The sequence below is a fragment of the Dreissena polymorpha genome, chromosome 4 (genome assembly GCF_020536995.1).
Source record: "Dreissena polymorpha isolate Duluth1 chromosome 4, UMN_Dpol_1.0, whole genome shotgun sequence".
In the NCBI taxonomy this organism is placed as follows: Eukaryota; Metazoa; Mollusca; class Bivalvia; order Myida; family Dreissenidae; genus Dreissena; species Dreissena polymorpha.
The window spans coordinates 105,531,737-105,556,522 of NC_068358.1; the positions used below are offsets into that span (position 1 = coordinate 105,531,737).

The following is a 24,786-nucleotide window of genomic DNA, read 5'->3' on the forward strand; positions in this document are numbered from 1 at the left end:
ACATGTAGTCTACTATTGTCCGCTATTAATTAACTTCAAAATCTTTGGTGAAATTTACCTTTTCTTCAAAATAAAATCAAGTAAAATGGCCACTAGAAGGCGGTCTTCACATTCAGGCAGTTGTGAAAATGCAGCGAGACCAGTAAATAAACTTTGACTCACACACACACGCGCACCCACAAACAAACACTGCCGCTATAAAATCAAACCTTTTTTATGCCCTAAGTGCATATAGTCTTACCCATGTTTGTGTGTGTATTTATGTGTTTATGTTTGAGACATTTTGTGTTCAGTTCAAAACATTGTTAGGTACATGTATCTTAGGATTTAGAAACAAATCTTCATCAAATGTTCATCAAGATGATGTTCTGCATTGAACAACCATGTCACTGGCTTGAAGGTCAAGGTCACAGAGGACACTTGCAGCTTGTACATATTCTGGTGTCCATTTGATAACATTCATGATGGGATGTTAATATAAATTTACACAAGTAGTCTTTGTATCAAGGAAATGTTTCACGAGTAAAAACCAAGTTTCCTGCTAAAATTTAAGGGTAAAAAAAAACTGGTAAAGTGTGGGCATATTTATTATACTGTTTTAGTTTAAATACATGCTTGTACAACCATCTTAAAATATAAATGTTGGAAGCACACTGTTCTCTGAGAACTGAATAACAGACATGGCATTTGCTGAAGCAAATTATCACATCCTGAATTGTAGTGAACACTATGGATGTACAAAGCGACGACTATCATGCACTCCAAGGCAAAATCTTCTGTTCAAATAGTTCATTGATGAATGTGTACTATCAGCATATCCAAGATATAAAAACACTTGTATGTTGAGTTACACATTTATTTATAAAATATTGTTCAGACATAAAAAAGCCCATAATAAGCCAGTTAGTAATACAGAGTAATTAACAAATGGTATAAATATAAAAATTATATTTCATTGTATGTTTTCACAGCTGCACATATTAACTGAAAAGGGTTTGAGTAGCTGATTTGATAATAGCGGTGGATTTCAATGCAATATTCTCTATCATAAATTAAGGATTGATAAAATAAATAATTTTTATACTCGTTCATGTACAAAAAAAACAAACTGCAAATGTAATTTGAACAAATTAATACATTTCATAATGAAAATACATGGTTACCTTCACTGCAAATTATCTAAATCAATACAGAGTTACATAATAATGTTACACAAGTATGTTACATATTTCTGAAACACTTATCAAAGGGTATACAAGTTTAATTAAATACTAGTATGTTGATGTTTCCAACATACCAGACACAATAATGCAATGACATTTTGTAAAGTGGTTAGAGAAAAAATGGTCGTTAGCAACCAATGTGTTTAGTATACAAGGTGGTGTTAAGTGCCAGATGGAACAGTACAATTGAGTTAAAATTTGAGCCAAATTCTTGGAAAACTCGGCTTATGCATGTGTGTTAACGTGTTTGCACAGATTAGCCTGTGCAGCCTGCAGTTATTAGCCTGTGCAGCCTGCAGTTATTAAGTCTAATTTTCCGAGAGCAAGGCTCAGTTGTGTTAACATTTTTATTGATGGAATTCCAAAGACTATTACTTAACCATGGGCAAATATACACACAGTAACAAAGAAATGCTGACAAACAATGACTAGGCTTCATGAATAAGCATAGCAAAATACATGTAACAACAATTTCTTAAATAAAAAACATTTATCACTGGGATTAAATGTACCATGGAGAGTAACAAACAATAAGCTATAATTTAGGAAGACATTGGGATGGTGGATTATTAAAAAATATTCAATACAGTTGTAGAAAACACAGGAGAAACCTAGAGGACATTGTACAGTGTTTGCAGATTACTGAATTTAATTAATGAATGACCACAGAAAGTTTTTTTCTATTAATATCAGTGGATAAAAATTCAATCTACCAAAACATAAATTTTATTTTTATTTTATGCTTTTCAACTCTTTGCTTACATTTTAAAGAAGGTTTAACTGTAGGATTTAACAACAATAATATCATCCTGACGTCAAATAAGGATATCCATCGACACATTTTGAGTCCATCAACATCAATGATTTGTTAACTATACTAAATAACTTCAGGAAACAGAAACATAAAATTAAATTCCTTGTTTGAATGGGAAAATAACCAATTTAAAACACTGATATTTCCCTAAAGTTCATAGGAAATTTAAGCAAGTTACAGAAAGAACTAGAATTGTGTCAGAGACACTGAGGCCCTCACGACAAATCTGGACACAGAGAGGTCCAATGTATATTTTTTACTAGACAAAATGACAAAAGGCCAAAAGTCAGCTCAAATTGATTTTATTTAAATTATTTTCTTAACAGTCATCTACACATTAACCCTTTCCCACTCAGAAGCAAAGTGAAAATGGCTATGTGCAAACAGCATTAAACCAGATCAGCCTGCAAGTAACGCAGCCTGTTCAGATTTTATGCTGCTTTTTCTCCTCATCAGAATCTAAGGGTTGGAAATGAAGCTTTTAAAACTTGAATTTAGTAAGAAAGATATTTAATTAAATGTAACTTTCTATGGGGCTACAAATGCGTCAAAATACATACCTTAGAGATAAAGGGTTAAGGTCATTGAACTTTTTCAGTTGGAGTGTGATCCACCCTGTAGTTAAAGAGGAGTTGAAAGAACAAGCTTTGGGACATATAGACGCAGACCTACCATGAAAACACTAGTTCACATGATTAAGACCTCAATTTAAAAGTCAAATGGCACATGCATCAAAAAAGATTTTAATACAAACATGTAAGTTCAGTTATTCTGAGAAATAATTAAATTTAAATGAACATGAAATCATTGAATTTAAATGAACATGAAGTATAACAAGATGTGTTTGTGAAACACAATGTCCCCCTATATGATGTTTGACCTTGAAGGATAACCTTGACCTTGTGAAGGATGACCTTGACCTTGACCTTTCACCACTCAAAATGTGCAGCTCCATGAGATGCACATGCATGCCAAATATCAAATTGCTATCTTCAATATTGCAAAAGTATTTATAAAATAAGCAATTTGGGCCACATATATTTGACCTCTGACCTTGAAGGATGACCTTGACCTTTCACCACTCAAAATGTGCAGCTCCATGAGATACACATGCATGCCAAATATCAAGTTGCTATCTTGAATATTGCAAAAGTATTCATAAAATGAGCGATTTTGGCCACATATATTTGACCTCTGACCTTGAAGGATGACCTTGACCTTGAACTTTCACCACTCAAAATGTGCAGCTTCATGAGATACACATGCATGCCAAATATGAAGTTGATATCTTCAATATAACAAAAGTTATTGCAAAATGTTAGTTGGCGCAAACAGACCAACAGACAGACCAACAGACCAACAGACAGACAGACAGGGCAAAAACAATATGTCCCCCACTACTATAGTGGGGGACATAAAAAGACATAATCACATTAAACACAGATTTATCAAAATACAATTTATGCATGTGGTATATACATATTGCCGACATACACAATGTAGAACATGTATAGAGTTACATGATTGAGCCTTTATATTACAAGGCAAGTTAATAAGGCATCATCAGGTATACAACTTAATGACAACAAACATTAATGACAAATGCATATATAAATATATACTGTGATAGAAAATATCCTTATAATGCAAAATTTATTTGCAGCTGTATAAATAAACAATTAAATGATATAACATGATTGAAATCAAAATAGATATTTTAGTAAACAACTTTTATTATAAATAAACATACAAGGTTAAACCCCCCACATTGAACTCATTTCAGCTGTTCTTTCATCAATACGACAATACTTTATACATGTACAATTTTTGTACATGTATATAAATACAAATTATGAATAAACTAGAAATGTGTCCCAGATTCTAGTAGGCCGGCAAACACATGTTTGAACATTTTAAAATGGCAAATATCCAATTTTAAAACACTGATATTTTCCTATAATTCACAGAAAATTTAATTAAGTTACAGAAATAACTAGAAATGAAGATAAAGGACCATTATTCAAATTGCTTGCAGTCAAAGTCCTTTCTTTACAATCATATTATTTTAAATGTCAGTCAACTGGTTAAGTTTTAAAAAGATAACGCCAATAGTAAATCAAGAGTTAGAAACACAGAATTGTGAAACCATGTATTATATAATGAAAAAACAGAGACAGGGCCATAAATCTGCCAAAACCTGTTGAAGTCAAAATGATGTTTCTTTACAATACTCTACATATTATGGTTATTGAACTGTAAAAGTTTGAGCAAGATCCACTGAGTAGTTACAGGGATGTTATATAACAATTTCTGGGACTATATATTCTATAGGTGAAAAACAGACAAAAGTCATCTAAGTGGAAAACAGACAAAGGGCAATAATTCTGCTAAATTTCCTTTCTTAACGATCATTTGCACATTCATGTCATTCAACTTAAAAAAATTGAGCTTGATCCACTAAGTAATTACAGAGGATTTGAAAACACAGGCTAAAGGGCATGAAAAACAGACAAAGAGCAATAATTCTGCAAAAAATCATCACAGCCAAAATTCCTTTTTTAACAAGTATCCATACATGTACATTAAGGTAAGCAAACTGTTGTAGTTTTAGCATGACCCATCCAGTAGTTAATAACCAGTTGAACACAAAAGCTTCGGGACGTATTGGACCGAACAGTGCAATGCTTAATGCCTATAACTCTGTGGGGGCATAACAATTCATAAGTATCTGTTTAACATAATTAATATGGCACCATGAACAAGCACATTTAAACAAGAGCTTTGCCTGAGAAAAAACCGGCTGTACCTACCAAGTTAATAATGTTGTTGACGTAAGAACAGGATCTCCATAAGTTGTATTTGCCTAGCTTAAGTACTTTTTCATAATACCAGGTGTTCCAGAAATTTGTGGATTTTCTTCATACCTCGTTAGTTTGTTGGCAAAAGTCTATGAAATTAACATATTATACAAACTAATTATCACTGAGTTTATATATAAGCTTAAAATGCATGAATTCCATAAAGCACGATTGAAACGCATTGACATAGAGACCTCAGTAAGACATGCGGCGCATGAGCATATTTTATTAAAATTATGTGCATTAAGCGAATTTAAATTTGGTTTAAATGTTGTTGATAAACAGAATTTACGGCAACTTTCAAGTGACATTGACATCACATATCTACGCCACATTTAGGTTGAATATTCAAAGTTGTTTACATCATTCTCAGCCGTAACCCCCAAAGGTATAAACGACAGTTGTTTACTTTATGAAATAATGACTTCAGTTGACAACTTTGAACTACGCACAGTGATTAAGTTTTGTCACTCATTGGGCTACACACCCACCAAAACGTTTACATAAATTGAAAAGTCGAAACAATTAAACTTTTCAAGATCGTTGGTATTCAAATGGTACAAGAGATTTAGAAAGGGATGCAAATCTGTAAAAGATGATGATCAAAGTGGTAGGGCAGAGCATGTTAAACAAACCATGACAGACAAAGTTAGAGACTTGATTAAAACAAATAGGCGTTTAAATGATATACCGCGGAAGAGCTGGATTTCAAAATGTGCAAGGTAAGTGCTCGATGGGTTCCAAAACTTCTATGCTGAAAAACCAGTAAAATGCGTAAAGTGCTCAAAAGAGTTTTTTGAGAATATACCATGAAAATGAGAGCGATTTTTGGACCATATCGTCACACTTGATGAGACGTGGTTATGGCAATATGATCCAGAGATGAAAGCACAATCCTCAGTGTGGTAAACAGCAGCATGTCCTCTGCCGAAGAAAGCCAGGGTCATTAGGTCTGGTGGAAAACATATGTTTATCGTCTTCATGGATAGATGACGGGTGATGCTGCTCATCCATCAAGTGCCCGATGGTCAGACAACAAATGCTACTTATTATCAAAAGGTAATGAAATTGTGTTGTTAAATTATGTATTGTTATTTTGACAATTGTGTTATTACTTTAAAACATTCATATTCAAAATAAAAAATTAAATAATTACAATTTAAAAAAGTTACATGAAACTTAATTTTTCAATTTGCCTACTGCAGGTACTTCACAGGGATTTAATAAATGCTCTAAGGAAAAAGAGAACTACAATTGATGCCTCGGCCATCATACTACACCAAGACAATGAAGCTGCGCATAGAGCCCAGACAACGGAACTTGAGATATATGTAATAGGGTTTCAGTACCTCAGTCATCCTCCTTACAGCCCGGATTTTTTTACCCTATGGACTTTTGCGTCTTCCCAGATGTGAAATCACAGTTGCGCTGTATTCGCTTTGAAAGTAAACAGGAACTTACAGTTGCAGCACAGAGAATCGTGTCGTCTTTTGACGCTGACTGGTATAGAGATACTTTTGACAAGTGGATATTCCACACATGAAGTGCGTTCACGATGGAGTTGATAATGTGGAAAAGATTTGACATTTATTAACTTCATAACGTCATTTACGTTAAACAGAAACATTAAGTGTGCGCCGCTGTGCGCATTGTGCATATGTTTAAATATCTATAACATCCTCATTGTTTTATGTATTTCAATGATATTTGGTGAGTAGATTTGGAAAAGAAAAAATATTCTAATCATGCAATTTGCCTATTCATTTATGTTACCAAATGAAAGTTACAGCGAAAATTAACTAACTTCTGGAACACCCCTCGTAGAAGGCTTAGTTTTCAATAATAGCTGTACAAGTATCCATAGAAACCACAATTCTGGAAAAAGAACACACACTGAAAGAATGTGCATTTTAAACTAAACACAAACTGAGTTTCATCAATCTTTTGAGTTATCGCAGAATTTTGATTTTTCGGATGCACAGACAAAACTTAAATTACATATATGGGGCCCTCTATCAACATACAGTTTCAAAAACCTAGTTATTGTTTCGTCTCATAATCCAGCGTTCAATTTTAAATTATTTCTGTAACAATTGCAATCACAATTTTAGTCTGAGGAAAACACTGATAACATTTGATACGGTCTTCAATCCACATACATGTACTGAGCTTCATAATTAAAGCTTTAGTACTTTTCCTTTATTGCAGGATCCAGATTCTTGGAGTGGACAGACAGACTGGGGTTAAACATGTAGTCTGATCAAGTTACAATGGAAGGGGATTTAATTCAATTGAAATAATTGTATATAGTAAAAAAAAAGGTTCACTTTAAATATTTTCTGCAATCAAAGATCAGATTGGAACAAGACAACCATTCAAAATCTATTTATTCACCTGTAACTTAAAAGTACAGCCCTTAATTTTTTTCTTATAAAAGTATACAAACAGAGCTAAAAAAGCACTTTTGAAATGTCATATAGTTTGTATTAAATCAAAAAGTCAATTTTTGACAAATAACAATTTTAGCTCTTTTCAGCTTTTTTCAAAATAAACAGTTTCATCATAATTAAAATTTTTCCTCATAAATAACTTATTAACAACACAAAGCATCACTTAGATTTCAACTGAATAAGTCACGTGTTTATTGGTCAACTGGACATTCACATGGTTTTGCCTTTAAGGCTATCACAATTGTACAGCTCAAACTTCATTTTTTTAAATCTTGATCAATCAATCAATCAGTCAATCAATCAATCACTCAGTCCATTTTGCTTTAAATGTGATTGTGGACACATAACATTAAGCGTTAACTGTGATTCAGGATACATATAATATCAAGCTTTAAATGTAATTCGGGACACATATAACATGTAGCTTAAAATATCACTCAAGATACCATCTCCACAAAGGCAGCAGGAAATATGCCCCTGTTTCCCCTGCGAACCCCCCAACACCAGTCCTCAGCCCCTTGCATGGGCCCTTCAACCAGGATTATGTCCCCTTCAAGGAATGTGAGCTCATTGTCAGCCTCCCCAGTGAAGTCATAGAGGGCTGTGGCTCTCCTTCCTGTCTCCATATCAGATTCCTCTGTGGCTTCTTGTCCCTGTACATCATTCTCTGGATTGCAATACAAAACATTCATATATCAGACTGTATTCTACTCTATGAAGTATTTGACTGGTACACCATTCTCTGGATTGCAATGGAAAGCATTCATATATCAGACTGTATTCTACTCTATGAAGTTTTTGACTGGTACATCATTCTCTGGACAGCAATAGAAAGCATTCATATATCAGACTGTATTCTACTCTATGAAGTGTTTGACTGGTACATCATTCTCTGGATTGCAATACAAAACATTCATATATCAGACTGTATTCTACTCTATGAAGTATTTGACTGGTACACCATTCTCTGGACAGCAATAGACAGCATTCATATATCAGACTGTATTCTACTCGATGTGGAGTTCTGGGTACAATAGTATTCATACAGCAAATATTAGCAGCATTCTGGAAACGCTGGGCTAAGTGCATTTGCACCAAGTGTTAGCCTGGGGTCCATACAGGCAAATCAAGGATGACTTAACGTTTTTCTTGAATTTTTTGTTTACATGGAGACTCTTTGATAAAGTCCAGTTTAGGCGGAAAGTGTCATCCTGTGTGGACTGCTAAAATTGATTAGAATATTTAAAATTTCCACATTGTGTGGCATGGGGTATAAAATGGGGATAACAATTTTCATTTTCATTCTAGGTTTAAATCAAAAGATTCATGTAAGGTATGCAATATCAAAGAAATTAGAAGATACAATTTGAATGGGAAGTAATTGTTTATCCTAATCATATGATCTAAATTTAGCTGAAATGGGCATGTTTATATCCGTCTGAAAGTGTGCACATTTGGTTATCTAAGTGAATAATTTCCTTCCTGCTATGCTGGTCAAACCCAATTAACTGTACCAGTGCAATTAGAGGTATTTACATGTACACAACCCAAGTAAGTGATCTTCCTATCTACATCACAAACCACTTTAATGGTGATATGTCATACACACACTGAGGTTTACATAAATGTATCAATACATAAATGTTTGCAATAAAATACCCTTCAAACTTGTGAATGATTTTGAGAATAACATCTAAAACTGTCATACATGCATCAATGTTTTTGCAAACAATAGGCATACATTAATATTCAGAATGGGCAACCTAAAGAGCTTGTATGGTACCTTCTTAATACATCTCTTGAGCAAATATGTTTTGCTATATTTTTTAGCACTAAATTAATACAGAAAACCTGGCTGCCTTGATGCATTTCAATCATTTTAAGTAATTGTGATAAAATTATAAAATCATAACTCTTCAGTTAATGAGCCACATTAAAACAGGGCTTAATTCATATGCATAAAATGTCATCCCACTGTTGGCCTACAATGGGTTTTCCCTAAGAAGAGAACTCATTTACACAAAAAATTCCATAAAACAAGAAATTGTTGACCATGACAGCACAGGCTAATTGGGAATGACAATTAACACACATGCATTAAGTCCAGTTTCCCCATGGCACAGTTCAAATTCATTTATCATAGATATCACCCTTACCTTGCTGAGACCCAGTTTGATGAAGTATCTCCACAAAGGAGACAGGGAACATGCCCTGTCTGCCCCCTATCCTGCCCCGTGCCCAGTCGGCCCCTATCCGCTCCACAATCTCTATGTGATCACCCACAGAGAAGGGTAAGTCGTCAGGACTCTGGGCTGGGAAGTCATAGACAGCTACACACTGAATGGAGACCTGTGCTTCCTCCTGTCTAGTGGCTTCATTCATCTGCAGTTTAAAGGCCAAAGTCAATCTATAGTAAAACATCAAAGAGATAACTACAGAGAAACAAGCAAATACTCTTTATCATATTTCAGTATTGAATGCAATCTGTGCCGCTCTCTGGGAAAGCAGGCCTAATTGCGTGTGCGTAACTGGTTGTCCAAGATTAGCCACTGCGGTCTGCACAGGCTACACTATACACTTTTAATGAATTTTCAGTTTAAACAAATTTCTTCGAAATCAAAATCTAGTCTAGGCGGAAAGTGTCCCTTATGGTAAGCCTATCCAGCGTGCACAGGCTACCTGGGATGACACTTTCTGAAAATGCACTAAACCCAGTTTTCCCAGAACCAGACTTGAGATTACTAGCATGACGTGGTACTGAAAATGCTAGTACAAGCGCATACAGTTTCTCATTTTAGTGTTGAATAAACTATACATGTACATTGGTAACAGAAAAAAGAAAGATAATATAATACATGTTTTTATAATACATATGGATTTGCAGCTTGTGACAATTTCAGGTGAATATTTAAGTGCTTATACTTGAATATAAAATCATAAACATTGTAAACTTTGACAAATTTCAGATAAATGTAAGGCTTCATGATCACAAAGTTATATCTTCAAATCAAGTTTTTCTTAACAGAACATGAATGGCTGCTATTCAGAACTCAATAATAAACTGTTTTTACGCTCATCTGCATGATGTATCATGTAAAAATCACCTAACCTTTGACAGTCCATCCCCTGAAGTTGCTGCAGTCTCCAGTCCACATGTCTGGTTACCGTGGTTACTGACCTCTAGGGGAGGTAACCCAGGGGGCACATGGTCCACAAACTGCACTGGGAACTGCCCCCTGCAAGGCCCCATTTCACCGTACAGCCATTCCTCGTTCACAATGTGCGTCACTTGAATTGCATCCCCGGCCTGAAAGGGTGCAACTTGACTGTAAATGATATTTTTGTTTAAATTGAGCCTCCCTCATGGAAAACAAGACTTTGTGAATTATTTGTGAATAAAGTGTCTGCCCAAAGTAGCCTGCGCAGTCTGCAAAGGCTAATCAGGGAGGACACTTTCTGCATAAACTGGATTTTTGCTAAAGTCTTTTTAAACAAAAAAAGGGTTAAAGCTTGAAATATCGTCCCTGATTACCCTTTGTATACTGCACAAGCTAATATAGGAGGACACTTTACACACATGCATCAAGCCCCATTTTCCAAGAGCAAAGCTCAAAGAATGATCTTGTCAGTATTTGTAAAACTGAACAAATCAACAGTCCAACCCCTACTTCCGGTCACCCCTCATCGCCGGTCATCCCGTGTAGGCGGCCGGTCTGTGCAGCGACCGTCGATAAACGCTATATAATGCACCCCTCTTAAGCGGTAACCCTGTTTCTCCGACCAGCGGCCAGCAATTTTGCATCCCAAATGTTAAATATCCCCCATATGAGTGGTCACGCGCAAGTAAGTCAGTCATGTACATTGGCAAAATTACACAGACGCAACGGCGAAAAAATTTATACGTAATTCCAGTATGCGGTTTAGACTCTGTAGTACTGTAGCGTGATGTGAGATAAACATTTTGACAGCCAGTTTGCAAATTGCAATTAATTAGCGGCAGATTATCGGGTTATCGGGTTAAAAGCTATATGCGACCGTTTGATCTTTTTGTTTCCGCACGTGCGAATATCACCTATTATTACTGGAAAGGAGATTCTTAATTTATAATTTATTATTTGTAGCTCATACTATTTCAAGCACACATTTATGACAATTATCGGCTAATTAAAAGTTGAAAAGGACCACAAAACTTTTAACCGAAATCATCTGATCTACATGTTCTTTGTGCTACAAAGTTTTTATCCAAAAATCAATGCATGCATGCTTTCGAACCATGGGTATGGCGTGACATTGTACATTGGTGCATAATTTTCGCGCGCTTTTATTGGGACAAAGGAAATACACGATGCTAGAATTTGTAAATGTCTCGTTAACATTTAACAATCGGGAGTGTGTTTCGGATTACAAATTATTATTCTCATTTGGTAATAAAACAAAACAGTTATATTTGTTTTATATTTACAATGATTTCAATATGAATTTTGATAAAACCCTTTACGCGGTGAAAAAATGTTTATATAATATTATGCATGAAAAGCACGATTACCAGGAGGATTACACCCGGTTGCTATTATCAGTTTCTTAAGTAACTGGCCACAATTTTATCGTGAAGAAGATCACTGTCGGGACCAATTCCTGCGGTAGGTATTCAAAGCCATAAAACTGCAAAAAACCGATTAAATTATCGATTTATAGTGACACGGGAGTTATTCACGCATAACTGATTCACAACTGTTCCCATATTAAGTGCATTGGGGCCATACAACGCGCATTGTGTAAACAATGAATCATGAGAATGATTCTTTTTCATTGACTTGATTCTGATGATGATTATATTGATGATGATTAGAAAGATGAATAGAATATTTTTTTGAGTGAAAATGTTGTCTTATAGCTAATCTTAGAAAGGAGGAAATAAAATTATTTTAAGTCTATACATTGTTTAGTACATGTACACATATTTACCATTTTGTTTATACAAAAATTGAACAGGTGGCCATGCACTCATCAACTCCAGACTCCCTATGACCCAACCTCCTCTTAAGAGGCCACCCTGCTTAAGCAGCCAATTTGGCTGTTCCCCTTGACTGGCTGCTTAAGAGGGGTTGGACTGTATACACAATTGAAGACATTTACAACATCTTGAAATTTGTGAGATGACTTCACAAGAAGAGATATGGAGAATTTCATTTAGGATTGCCTAGAAATTATAACATTACTATTTGATTTTTGTTGAGCAAACAGAACTGCAAGACAATATAATCCAATAATGCCAAGCTAACAGATTTCTAGGAACAGTTTTAAGCAACATCATTTACCTGGAAACTCAGTTCGCCAAGTTCCCCATCAAAATCAAACACGGCTCGAACAGTCTTGGAGGTAGAGTTGGTGTTGTCATTGGCAGGCAAATCTTCAATAATCTCCACAAATGCCAGGGGAAACAAGCCCTGTCTCCCATTCATCTCTCCACGTCTCCACTCCAAACCAACCCTCTCCAAAAGCCTGAGAAAAAACAAGTCTGTACTTGACTCATTGATTGAAAAGTGATTGTGATAGTTTTAATATGAGCCTCACTTGCATGTGTTTACCTAAGGTTTCCAACTCTGCCAAGATATTATAAGAACATTAAAGAATCATAAGTTTGTATTTAATACATATTAAGTTTATTTCAAGTCTGACTTTTGCAACGTGGTCAGTGAACATGACTTGCAACAATGACCTTATACACATGCACACAGTTTTAAGTGAATACCTGCAGTCAAAACAATGATATCTTGCATGTTTACCTCTACCAGAACATTAGGCAGACACTGACGAAGGGACATCCGTGAGTAGGATAGCTCAAACGATTTAGTGAATAAAACAAACTTGTAAACAGCCTATCTAGGCGAAATATATCAGGAAAGAGTAAGGATAGGTGTCTTTCTATTTACTGTTGTCCTTACTGGACATGAAACATATGCAGAATAGTCCAGCTAAAACATAAGCCTATGAATTTCAATCCCTGCCAGCAGCAAGTCTACAGTAAGGGGTCCCACCTAATGACATCTCCATCTTCAAACACCAGGTCATCAGGGCCCTCCCCGTCAAAGTCAAACCTCGCCCGGCAGCGCGGTCCAGAGCCCAGGTTGTCAGGCTTCTCAGTACTTGCGCAGGCTGACATTTCAACAGAGTCCTCGGACTGAGAGTCTCCCTCCAGAGCCTGAAACAGCAGCCAACATGAGCAAGAAGTATCCTCTGCACAGGCTAATCAGGGACGACACTTTCTGCACAGGCTAATCAGGGATAACACTGTCTGCACAGGCTAATCAGGGACGACACTTTCTGCACAGGCTAATCAGGGATGACACTGTCTGCACAGGCTAATCAGGGACGACACTTTCTGCACAGGCTAATCAGGGATGACACTGTCTGCACAGGCTAATAATTCAGGGATGACACTGTCTGCACAGGCTAATCAGGGATGACACTTTCTGCTTTTACTGTATTTTTTGTTTAAAGATAGTCTCTTCTTAACAAAAATCCAGTTTAGGTGGAGAGTCACAAAACTGATAAGCCAGTGAAAACTGCACAGGCTTATCTGGGACAACATTTAAGGCATGTGCATTAAGCTCTGTTTCCCCAGATTGAGACTTAAATGGTTTACTTGTTTTGTTGTAATTAACAGTATTTCAGTCAAATACCGGTGGTCACTTGACAAATTAACTCTTTCTAGGGGTAAGCAGGCGTGTTTTCCTATGGCACACTTCAAATATAGTTCACTAAGGTTTAAAACCTTTTCAGAAAGGAATTGATTTTCACAGTTTGGTTACATTTACTTATTTATTAATTGCGGAACCACACATTCCAAAACGTATTTTAGTTGCTTCAAAGTGAAATATTATGTACATGTAATACATTCCAAGGTAGGTGAAGGTCGCATTGTGAATGGTTGTTCATAAGCAACAACTCTATCTAAGTTAGTATAAAAAACATTGCAGTTCAAGGTGAAGATGAAATTTCTAGCCCTACCCTTACCTCTCCAGCCAGTGGCATCTTGACTTTGATGAAGGCCTGAGGAAACATTCCCTCTCGGTCCCCTAGGCGACCCACCAGCCAGTCTGCATCGATACGACGCACCAGCAGTAGCAGCTCTCCAGTCTGTAGAGCAAAAATCCAGTTAAGGGGAAAAGTGTTGTCCCGCATTAGCCTGTGCGCAGGCTAATCTGCGACGCCATTTTACACACATGCATTATACCCCCTTTTATCAGAGCATGGCCAAAATGTGTGCTGTTGGTCATGCCTGTGTGTTGGATTGAAATGTTGTTCATATGGCACTAATAGGTTAACGTACACAAAGGCCAGTAAAAATGCATTTTAGAACATGTGAAAAGTATTTGCATGTTATGTTAAAATTAGGGATGTCAACGAATATCCGAATATCCGAATATTCGGTCCCGGACCGAATATTCGGATACTATTTTCCGAATCGAATATTCGGAAGAAAAAAATAAAAAAAATCGAGTTATTTCAAAGACTTTGTATTCGTGAAATTTGCTTCAAACATTGTATAAAAAGTCGTTCCTCGTGTCATAATGTTTAGTCCGGATAATTCGTCGCTATGGTGATGACAGTATACCGGTCATAAATCCCGCTAATTGCCTAACAAAGACAGTCACTTTGTGTCAAAATTATGAAAGGTTCTAATCGCATCGGCAATCAAAACACCGACCTGCACTTGATCCAATGACTCGAATTACATTTAAAAATATCAAAGATTAAATGAGTAAAGGAAAAGCCGACTTGGTGTAAAAAAACAAATAAGACCGTATGGCAATTAAAACACAGACCCGTCTTGATCTAATAACTCAAATTACATTTAACATGATAAAAGATTAAATAAGTAAAGTAAGTGCCGACTTGGTGTGAAAAACAAAAAAGATCGTATGGTTATAATAACGTTGTCCAATCAAAAAAGCTTTTAGAAAATAATTTACTCAACCTCTAACCGAGCAAGAGAATTCTGACGAACTTCAGAGATATTTGCTTGTGAAAATGGAGCCAAACGCTAAACCTCTTGACTGGTGGAAACGTCACGAGAGCGAATTTTCGAAAGTCTATATGTACCTGCAACTTCTATGCCATCTGAGGGCATATTCTCAACCACTGGATTGCTCATCAATAAACTAAGAAATAGACTCGCCAGTGATCTGGTCGACGCAATCGTGTTTTTAAATAAGAACAATTTTCATGTGCCCAGTGACGCCGATCCGAGTTACTTTTAAATGTGGCAACGGTGTTTTGTTTGCATGTGTTCGCTATGTAAATAATACGTTTAAGTTCAGTTCAAATTATTTATAGATCTAACTGTTTTGTCATGTAATTATTTTGTCGTCATGTAAATATTATGTTTGTCGTTCTATTGTTGATGTACAATATTAAAGCACGTGTTCGCTATGTAAATACTATGTTTAAGTTCAGCTTAAATTATTTATAGATCTAACTGTTTTGTTATGTAATTGTTTTGTCGTCATGTAAATATTATGTTTCTCGTTCTATTGTTGATTTACAATATTAAAAGTTTAAAAAACAGTTTTCGTCATTCAATTTTAACAATTAGCGACGGCAATGCTGTGTCAATATTTAGTCACTTCCGGTAAAAACGAAAGTAGAATTCATGGAGTAATGGTACGGTAAACATAGTTGATTTTTTTCTAACAGATGTTGACCGAATATCCGAATATTCGTTCGGAAGGATGACCGAATATCCGAATACCAATATCGGTATTCGTTGCCATCCCTAGTTAAAATCAACAAATATAATGTTCAATCAGTTATTAATTTTAGGCTAAAACTCTTGTAGATTGATTTAATAGCAACAGAATTCCACAACATTGTTTATCCGCCAATAAACAATTATGAATAAATGTGTGGAAAGTTTTGTCCTAGATTAGCCTGTGCAGTTTGAAAAGGCTAATCTGATACAAAACTTTCTGTCTCGAATGGGTTTTTGTTCAGAAAAGACTTCCTAAAACAAGAGATGTGATTGTCAGAAACACAATGCCCCCTAATGCACCGCTTTTTTTTTTTACCTTTGACCTTGAAGGATGACCTTGACCTTTCACCACTCAAAATGTGCTGCTCCATGAGATACACATGCATGCCAAATATCAAGTTGCTATGTTCATTATTTCAAAAGTTATTGCAAAACTTTACTGTAAGGTTAAAGTTTTGGGACAGAATGACAGACAGAAAGAAAGACGGACAGGCCAAAAACAATATATCCCCGATCTATCGATACAGGGGCATAAAAAACCTCCATTAAAGCAAAATGGCCATCCATGATTAGCTTGCCGACTGCACAGGCTATTCTGGGATGACACTTGGCGCAAATGCATTAAGCCCAGTTTTCCCAGAACAAGGCTCAAATAAATCCTTATTAATTAAACGTCTCACCTTGAATGGCAGTTCATCATCAGCCTGTGCAGTGTAGTCGTGCATGGCCACGCCGTGAGGTGTCTGCATCATGTGATGGTACAGAGGGTGGCCAGGTCCAGGCCTGGAAGGCAAAGTGGGAACCGACTTCTTGGTGGGGCCATCTGCTGCAGGCTTGGGAGGTGAGGGTTTGGGTGGGGCTGAACTGTTGAATGGATGTGATATGTTGGAAAAATGATTTTAATACATTTGGAATTGAAACTGTTATAAAATTATGTTTTAGGCTTTAAATGAATGCAACAAGTAACAAATGAATTTCTTGGAAGGAGCTTGATGACAAAACTCTTGACATGTAAGTTTTGTTCTCTGTTGACGACCTTTTAGGAAGTTTTCCCAGAGCATGCTTCAAATTGATGCAGGCTTTTTAACGCATATTCTGTGTGACGCAGTGGCCCCTACCTCTTGACAGGCACTGATGTAGGTCTGGTAGGTCCACCACCGGGTCGTGGAGGCTTGCCTCTCTTCTCAGTCACTTCTGTAATAGTGAGCAGCAATAACATAGGAGCTGAACCCTGGAATAAGGGAGCTACATGCATGTGCAAAAAGTGTTGTCCCAGACCTCTGCTTTTTGCCTGAACTGAATTTTCGCTAAGAAGAGAATTTCATAAAATGAAAAAGACCATACAATTGGAAAGTGTCCTCTCTTATTAGCTTATGTGGACTGCACAGTCTCATCTGGGATGACACTTTACATAATTCATAAAGCCCAATTTTTACAAGGCAAGGCGTTTATTTTATTATGTTTCCTGGGTTATAATGTACATGGCTCTCTATTCATACACCCAGTTTCATTAACCTTACCTAGCTTAAGTACTTTTTAAGTTGTCAAACAATCCAGAATTTAGTATTTTATTATTTCTTTTACTATAGCAACCACAATTTTTGTCTGACAAAAGCATTGAAAAAACATGCATATTTCCCATATGTCCCTCTTTCAACATGAAGAGTTTTATCGATGAAGCCTAAGTACTTTTTTGAGTTATTAAAAAGATCCAAATTTTTCAGACAGGCAGACGGTCAGACGGGCAAACACAACTGAAAGACAGTGTATTTTCCCCAAATGGACCTCTATCCATACACCAAATTTCATCCACTAAGCTTACTTACTTCTTGAGTTATTGCAAGATCCAATTATTGATATTTTTTAATTATTCCTGTTACCATAGCATCTGTAACCAAAGCAACCACAATTTTTCTGTTACAAAATAAAAATCCCTATTTGGCCATCTATCAACTTACCAGGATTTATCAACCTTGCTGGAGACCATATCTATCCATTTACCAAGTTCATCAACCTTGCTTCAGTACTTTAAAAGTTTAAGCAGGCTCCAGATTTGGACAGTACAGACAGACACACGAATGGACAGGGGGTACCCCCCAGAGTCCCCTCTCATTAAACTGCAAGGGGACCAATATCATAGATATTCTCAATGAAGTTACCCTCATTTTCCTGCTCTGATGTTTTCCTTGCGTGTGTGGTAGGCCCCACAGGCATGTCAGGATTGGGGCCGGGTACAACAGATCTGGGTGGTTTGGTCACCTGGTTGGCTGGCTGTGTGGGGCTTGAGGGCTCAACACTGGCCTCCTGGACTGGCCCTGCCGGTGAGACCCTAGGCCCAGCTACAATATATAAATAGTACAGGTATTCATCTATTCTAAACAAGACTAATGCCAAGCAATATATGTCCCCTACCGGCTCCACCATTGTCAGAAATATATAAAAAAACTATTTGTAGCCATAGCAACCAGAATTTTTGATGTAGGAACAAAATGAAATGACGTGCATAATTTCCATATTGCCATCTATCCATGTATCAAGTTTCATGAAAAAGTATTAAGAACGTTTGAAGTTATCGCAGGATCCAGAAAAGTGTGACCGACTGACAGACTCACGTACACACAGAGCGCAAACCATAAGTCCCCTCCGGTGAAACCTGTAGGGGACAATTAATATTTAATACATTGTATACAGGTTTCATCTCTTAACCTAAAAATAAGCAGTCTTAGTATCAATTCAGTAATATTTATTTTCTAAAACTAAAATTGGAATATAGCATGTTTCTTCTGAAGGTAAATGTTTGCGCAGCCACAATTTTATTATCATTATAACATTATTATTGATATGAAATACATGAGGCAGATTGTTTATAAAGCTTTTTCCACCTCTACTTGAGTTTCATTTACATTTGTAGAATAGAGACTTTACTTCAATGAAAAATTCTATAAGAGCAGAAAGTGTCATCCTGTGCTGTCTGCATACGCTTATCTGGGACAACACTTTCCATACATGCATTTAGCCACATTTCCCATGAGTGTGGCACAAGTAAATTAGTATATGGAGTCCACCTACCTGAGGGTCTCTCTGGTTTTTCTGGGGCCATGAAGAACTCTTCATCCGAGGAGTCACTATAAACCTTGACCTGGTCCTTGACCTTACTGGCAGAAGCAGCCTGCAGCACAGCCGGTGGAAACACTGACACTCCTATCCGCTTTAGGGAGCTCCTTCTATCAGTGGCTGACAACTCAGCTCTTTCACTTGGAGCATCAGGCTCAGGCTGAGATTTTGTCACACGAGGGGGCGACGGTTTGGGTGGGGGAGGCCGGGAGACGGGTTTGGAGGGTTCTATGTGTTTCTGAGATGATTGTCCGGTACTGGAATCATCTTGGGCTCTTGCTGCTGGAGGAGGTGGCCTGGCGGCCTGAGGGAGCATCACAGATTTGGGTCTGCCCCTGGGGGTGGGGCGGGGCAAAGGGCTGGGATGACCTGGCACAAGAAAATCTGCAGATCCTGTTGGCGATGTGGAAAGATCATTTGCTTCCCTCGTCGGTTCCGTCTCATCTTTTTTACTATAAGAAACGCTCATCATTGAAACAGGCCGTGTGGCAGGTCTAGGTCTGATTTCAACATCTGTGGAACTTTTATCAACATATTTTACAGGAACTTCTGCTGATAATTCATTACTTTTCACATTTTCATCACTTTCTGCAGTTTTAAATCCTCTTTGCGGTCTGATTATAGTTGGCCTTTTAAAGTTCATAGTAACTGATGATGTATTTTCTGTCATTTTGTTTTGAGTTTCCTGCAATGCATTTGTACTAGATATTGCACTTTCTACATCTGATATCATATCAACAGACCGTTCAGCTTTTTCAGAAGCTTGATTTGTGGGCTTAGAATTTGTAGTAGGCTTTGTCGATACAGCTGGTTTGACAGCAGATGGTTTTGGCTTGGGAAGGGGCGAAGGTTTGGGTTTAATGGGTGATGGTTGGAGAGTGGAGCTTTCAGAGGGACTTGGTGTAGTATCAACAGTAGATCTTAATTTCTTCTTCAGGAATTCTGGAACTTCATCTTGTCCACTTTTGTTTGCATCATTGTTTTGAGGTAAACTAGTTCTTGCTTGAAGTTCAGGAGGTGTTTGTTGTTCACTTTCTGACTTTTGTTGTGCAACTGATCCACAATCTTGTTTGGTCTTTTCAGGCCTTATTATTGTTGGTCGTTTTGGTTTATTTATCACAGCATAAACACTTCCACTCGGAAGATTTGCATTAACATCATCAGTTTTACTAGAGGATCCTATATTTTCTGAGCCAGCAGAACTTAAGGCACTGTCAATATTGCAACTGCCACCGCAAGCAAGTAAGCTTGAGTCTGGAGCAGAACTGAGCTCATGAGATTTTGCTGGAAGATTTTGAGGTTTTTGAGATATAGAGGGCGGCTTTCTGACTGATCCACCACCTACTTGAGTAGGAATTAAACATTCTTGCTGCAGGACACTCTCCTGGACTAGTTTCATTTGATTCTTTGCTGATTATATTACTGCCAGTTCTTGGTGTACGACTTCTGGGACTTGGAGATGGACACTTTACAACAACTGACATGTTTGTTTTATTTTGTTCATCTACATGTACACCTTGCACTAGGGACAAAGGCCTAGAAACTACACGAGGAGCTGGATTCAGTGGCACTTTAACGTTGTTTGAGTTGACATCTATAGGGTTCTTAATGCTAGGTCTCTCTGCAGGAGTTTCACCATCTATTAAGTCTTGATTAGTTTGAGATTTTTCCACTGGTTTATCTCCACGAAAGCCCACTTCTGACATAGGCCTCGCACTTACTATGGTGATCTCTGGTCTCCTGAAAAAAGCATTTTAAATTGATAAAAGGAGTTTCATCTGTCACTGAATTGACACATAAGTTTGTACAAAAATGCACATAATCAAGCTTTGAATATCCATTGCAAGTTATAATTATCAGTCAGCAACAACATGTTAACCCTTTACTACTCAGATACATTTTGACCTCTTTGTAGTCCCTTAGAAAATCAAATTAAATCTGAGATGTTTCTGTTCAGATTTAAGTTTTAAAGGCTTCATTTCCAACCTTAAGATACTGATGAGCAGCAAACAGCATAAACCCTAAAACCTGTTTTATGCTGATTACATGTATTTTCATGCTATTTTCACTTTGCATCTGAGCAAGAGTGGGTTAATCAATGCCCTTTGACTATACCTCTTCACAGGGTTTTCCTGGCTGGGTTTGGCGCTTGGTGCTGGTGGTAATGGCCTGCCAGACCCTGCAGGAATCTGTGTATTCAAGGGGACGCCACCACTGGGCCTGGGTGGCAAGAGCTTGTCAGTGGGACGAGGAGGAACAGGCCTTTCACCTGGTCTTGGGGGCAACGGGCGACCCATGGGAGGATCTACTGCAACAGGGACAGTGTAGGCATATGACTTTCTGCCTAAACTGGACTATTGGTAAGAAGAGACTTCCTTTAAATGAAAAATACCATACAAGTGTCGTTCCTGATTAGCTCATGTGGACAGCACAGGCTAGTCTGGGAAAAACTTTACGGACATGCAATAAGTACGGTGTTCCTAGAGCAAGGCTCAAGTACAGTATTTTTCAATAATTTAATCTTTTCTCTATCATCAATGTATTGTGTGGTTTTTTTGTTATTGTATTTGTATACATGTATATCGTTTCATTTAGGCTTGAGGCAGTCAAATTTTCATTTTAACTGAAAAATAATAGCAGATTGTACAGCGTTTTTAAGATTGATACACAAAGACATCTTAATAAAATATCACTGGCATAAGATAGGAGTTTTACATTCACCATTTGATATTTCTTCCCTAGAGCCATTGTCTGTGTTTTTTGGTGTGTTTGATGGAGCCTTAGGAACAGGGGGCGCAGGTCTGACTGGTATTTTGTTGGAACCTTCGTCTGAAAATGAACAAATATTAACCTATTTAGAATAATATTTGTCTATAATACTCAAATGCATTATTGTCTGATGAAATATGGAAAGGTGCATTCAATTCCAATAAACCAAAAGCCACATATGTAGCAGATTTTTTTCTGCTTTGCAAAACAGGCTGTAACACAGACCCAATCCCTAAGCAAAGAGACCAAATTAAAAACTGAAATTAAAAAAATAATTATCCCACTTTCCAAAAATGATTTATGATTATTTTATAAACATCTAACAAAGTTTATGCCTTTAATGTTTATATTTTTTTTTCTTCAAAATGGCCAGGAAAAGGCCTGACGTGTCAATATTTGTTGATATAACAAAATCTCAACTTGGTCCATTTGTCAATAAACACTTCCCAAATTTGCCATTTTATCAATTTTAAAATCCCACTTCGACCAGACTCCTTTTCCTTAAATCGCTTGAAAAACCCATGTGCTAACAATAGCATATGAAGTATGGTGATGTATAATCATAACTTAAACTTTCTCGCTGTATGATCTAGCTTTTATACCGATATGGTACAGGGCTTTTCATCCTTACATAACTAGGGGCCGAAAATTCGGCCTCTTTCCAATTGAAAATAAGCTCATTTTTTCCCAAAATTGATAGAGGAATTTCCCAAATTGTAAAAAAATTATTTATTTTTTTTAGTTTGACATAATTATATAATTGAGCATCTCCCAAATTGAAAGCAAAGAGCTCTAATATGATTAAGAATGCACCACAATGTGTCTTTTAATACTTCTGCACAATGAAAAAGACCCTGTTTCAAAAACTTCTAAAAACACGGTCTTTCCAAAATGAGCAGTTATCGCGCATGAAATTGCCAATTTGAAAGGCTAGGGCCTCTTCTAATTTCCTGATGAAAAGCCCTGAGGTAGAGTCTGCTTTGGAACTGGGGGACCCTAGTTTCATTTCCCAAAGACATTATTCAGTAGATTGCAAAATGAGCAAATGGCTAGAAATTGACCAATAGGACCAAAGAAAATTAAATTTTGCAACAATTTTTTTTTTATTAACGGGTCCTCGTATCAATATTTTTATTTACATTATGCACGAGTATTTTGTTTCACTGACATTACTTTGCTTAAAAATAAAATCAAACACAACCAAAATTAGCAAAAAAAAACAAGCATTATTGTATTTAAAAAATGTTTCTTCAACTCCAATAAATTTTCACAAAAATTTCAAATTGAACAGACAACTGTGCTAGTGTTAACACAAAACTTATTTATTTTCATTAATATTTTCAGTTTGTCCTGATTCTCACAAAATTTTGCATGAACAATTCTAGCATAAGAATTGTGAGCGCACATCATGTCAGGTGATATACACCATGTTTAGTGGGGATACCCTGTCCCGATTAGATGTTTATTTCAGGAAATATTTTAATAGTAACATATTTGCCGAAATTTATTTGAACAAAAGTCAAACGTTTGTGTTTATGCAATTGTTAAGCACTTCTATGTGACCATTTTGCTCAAAATAAGAATGGCCAATAGAACAGAAACTTGTTAATTGAAGTCATAAAAAAAGTTTTATTACCGTTTTATGCTTATATAAAATATGTAAAATTTGTAAGTTTAGGTTACATTATGCTTGATGCAATCAAGTGATATCCTTTTTTGTGTGTGACATCACAATAAAGGTCACCACGAGAGAAGTGTAGTAAAAGTAAGGTCACTTCCAACAGCCTTGCTGTTGGGCTAGCTCTTTAGCGACATGGTTAAAGTGTCTGACTACCACTCTGGAGGTCGTGGGTTCAATCCCCGGCCTGAGCTTCAGTATTTTTACAATAATGGCGACGAGGTAAAAAAGAACTGTGAATGCGGGAGTCGGTCTGAGCTGTTTAATGGTTTCTGGTAGGGCCATGCGGTAGCAAGACATGCTGTAGCGGGCGTGTCTGGGCCTTGAAACATTAAAAGGGGGAGGAGTGTAGTAAAAGTAAGGTCACTTCCAACAGCCTTGCTGTTGGGCTAGCTCTTTAGCGACGTGGTTAAAGTGTCTGACTACCACTCTGGAGGTCGTGGGTTCAATCCCCGGCCTGAGCTCAGTATTTTCACATTAGAAGTTAATGTTGTTGTAGGTGTGTAGTGCATGGAACTTTCGGGTTTTCATGGTTAAACATGCTGTAAAAAAACAAATTTGACATGGATTCAACAGGATTTAAATAAATCTTTGAAGGTAAGGCGTTTATTGTTGTATTGTTTGCATTATTGTTTTCAATATTTTGAAACTTGAATTGAAACTTAAGTCTTAAAAAAGCATTTCTGACATTTCAATCACGGAAGAAAAAAAGTTATTGTGACATTGTTTACAAAAATATGCCATAGACAATTGCATTAAATGTTTTTTTCGCCATCGCATACTTTTCACTGGATTCTGTTTAATAATTGTCGGCCTTTTTGGTGGGGAGGGGGCACATCCTCCTGTCAAAGAATCCATCTTGTTTACATATATCACTTCCGTTTATTTGGGCAACACACAACCAATTCTGAATCTGAATCGAAATGTTGCAGGGCCTTGTGTGGCACCGGTCGCAACGGGAGAGAGATGAATCCAACTCCGGATTTATCAGCGCAGTCCTGGAACCGTTGACGGTGTTCGGGCATACAACACTGTCACTAGCTTTGTTCCAGTCTAACACAGTTCAGGTGAAAAATGATTTTTTAAATTGCTCAGTTTTAAACGAGAAAGATGTAAAACACTTAG

The 24,786-nt window shown here is 36.9% G+C and overlaps 1 protein-coding gene across 1 annotated transcript; it reads right to left on the reverse strand.

Annotated features, from left to right (window-relative positions):
* Positions 1–7,269: 7,269 nt before the first annotated feature.
* LOC127877213 (SH3 domain-containing protein 19-like) lies at positions 7,270–24,572 on the reverse strand. The gene is given in 14 exon segments (XM_052422892.1): positions 7,270–8,012; positions 9,502–9,727; positions 10,455–10,652; positions 12,664–12,847; positions 13,384–13,547; positions 14,363–14,485; positions 16,781–16,964; positions 17,219–17,294; positions 18,260–18,439; positions 19,170–20,616; positions 20,618–20,954; positions 21,330–21,522; positions 21,936–22,043; positions 24,444–24,572. Coding segments are annotated over 14 exon segments (3,726 nt in total). The 5' UTR covers positions 24,520–24,572; the 3' UTR covers positions 7,270–7,782.
* Positions 24,573–24,786: the final 214 nt, after the last annotated feature.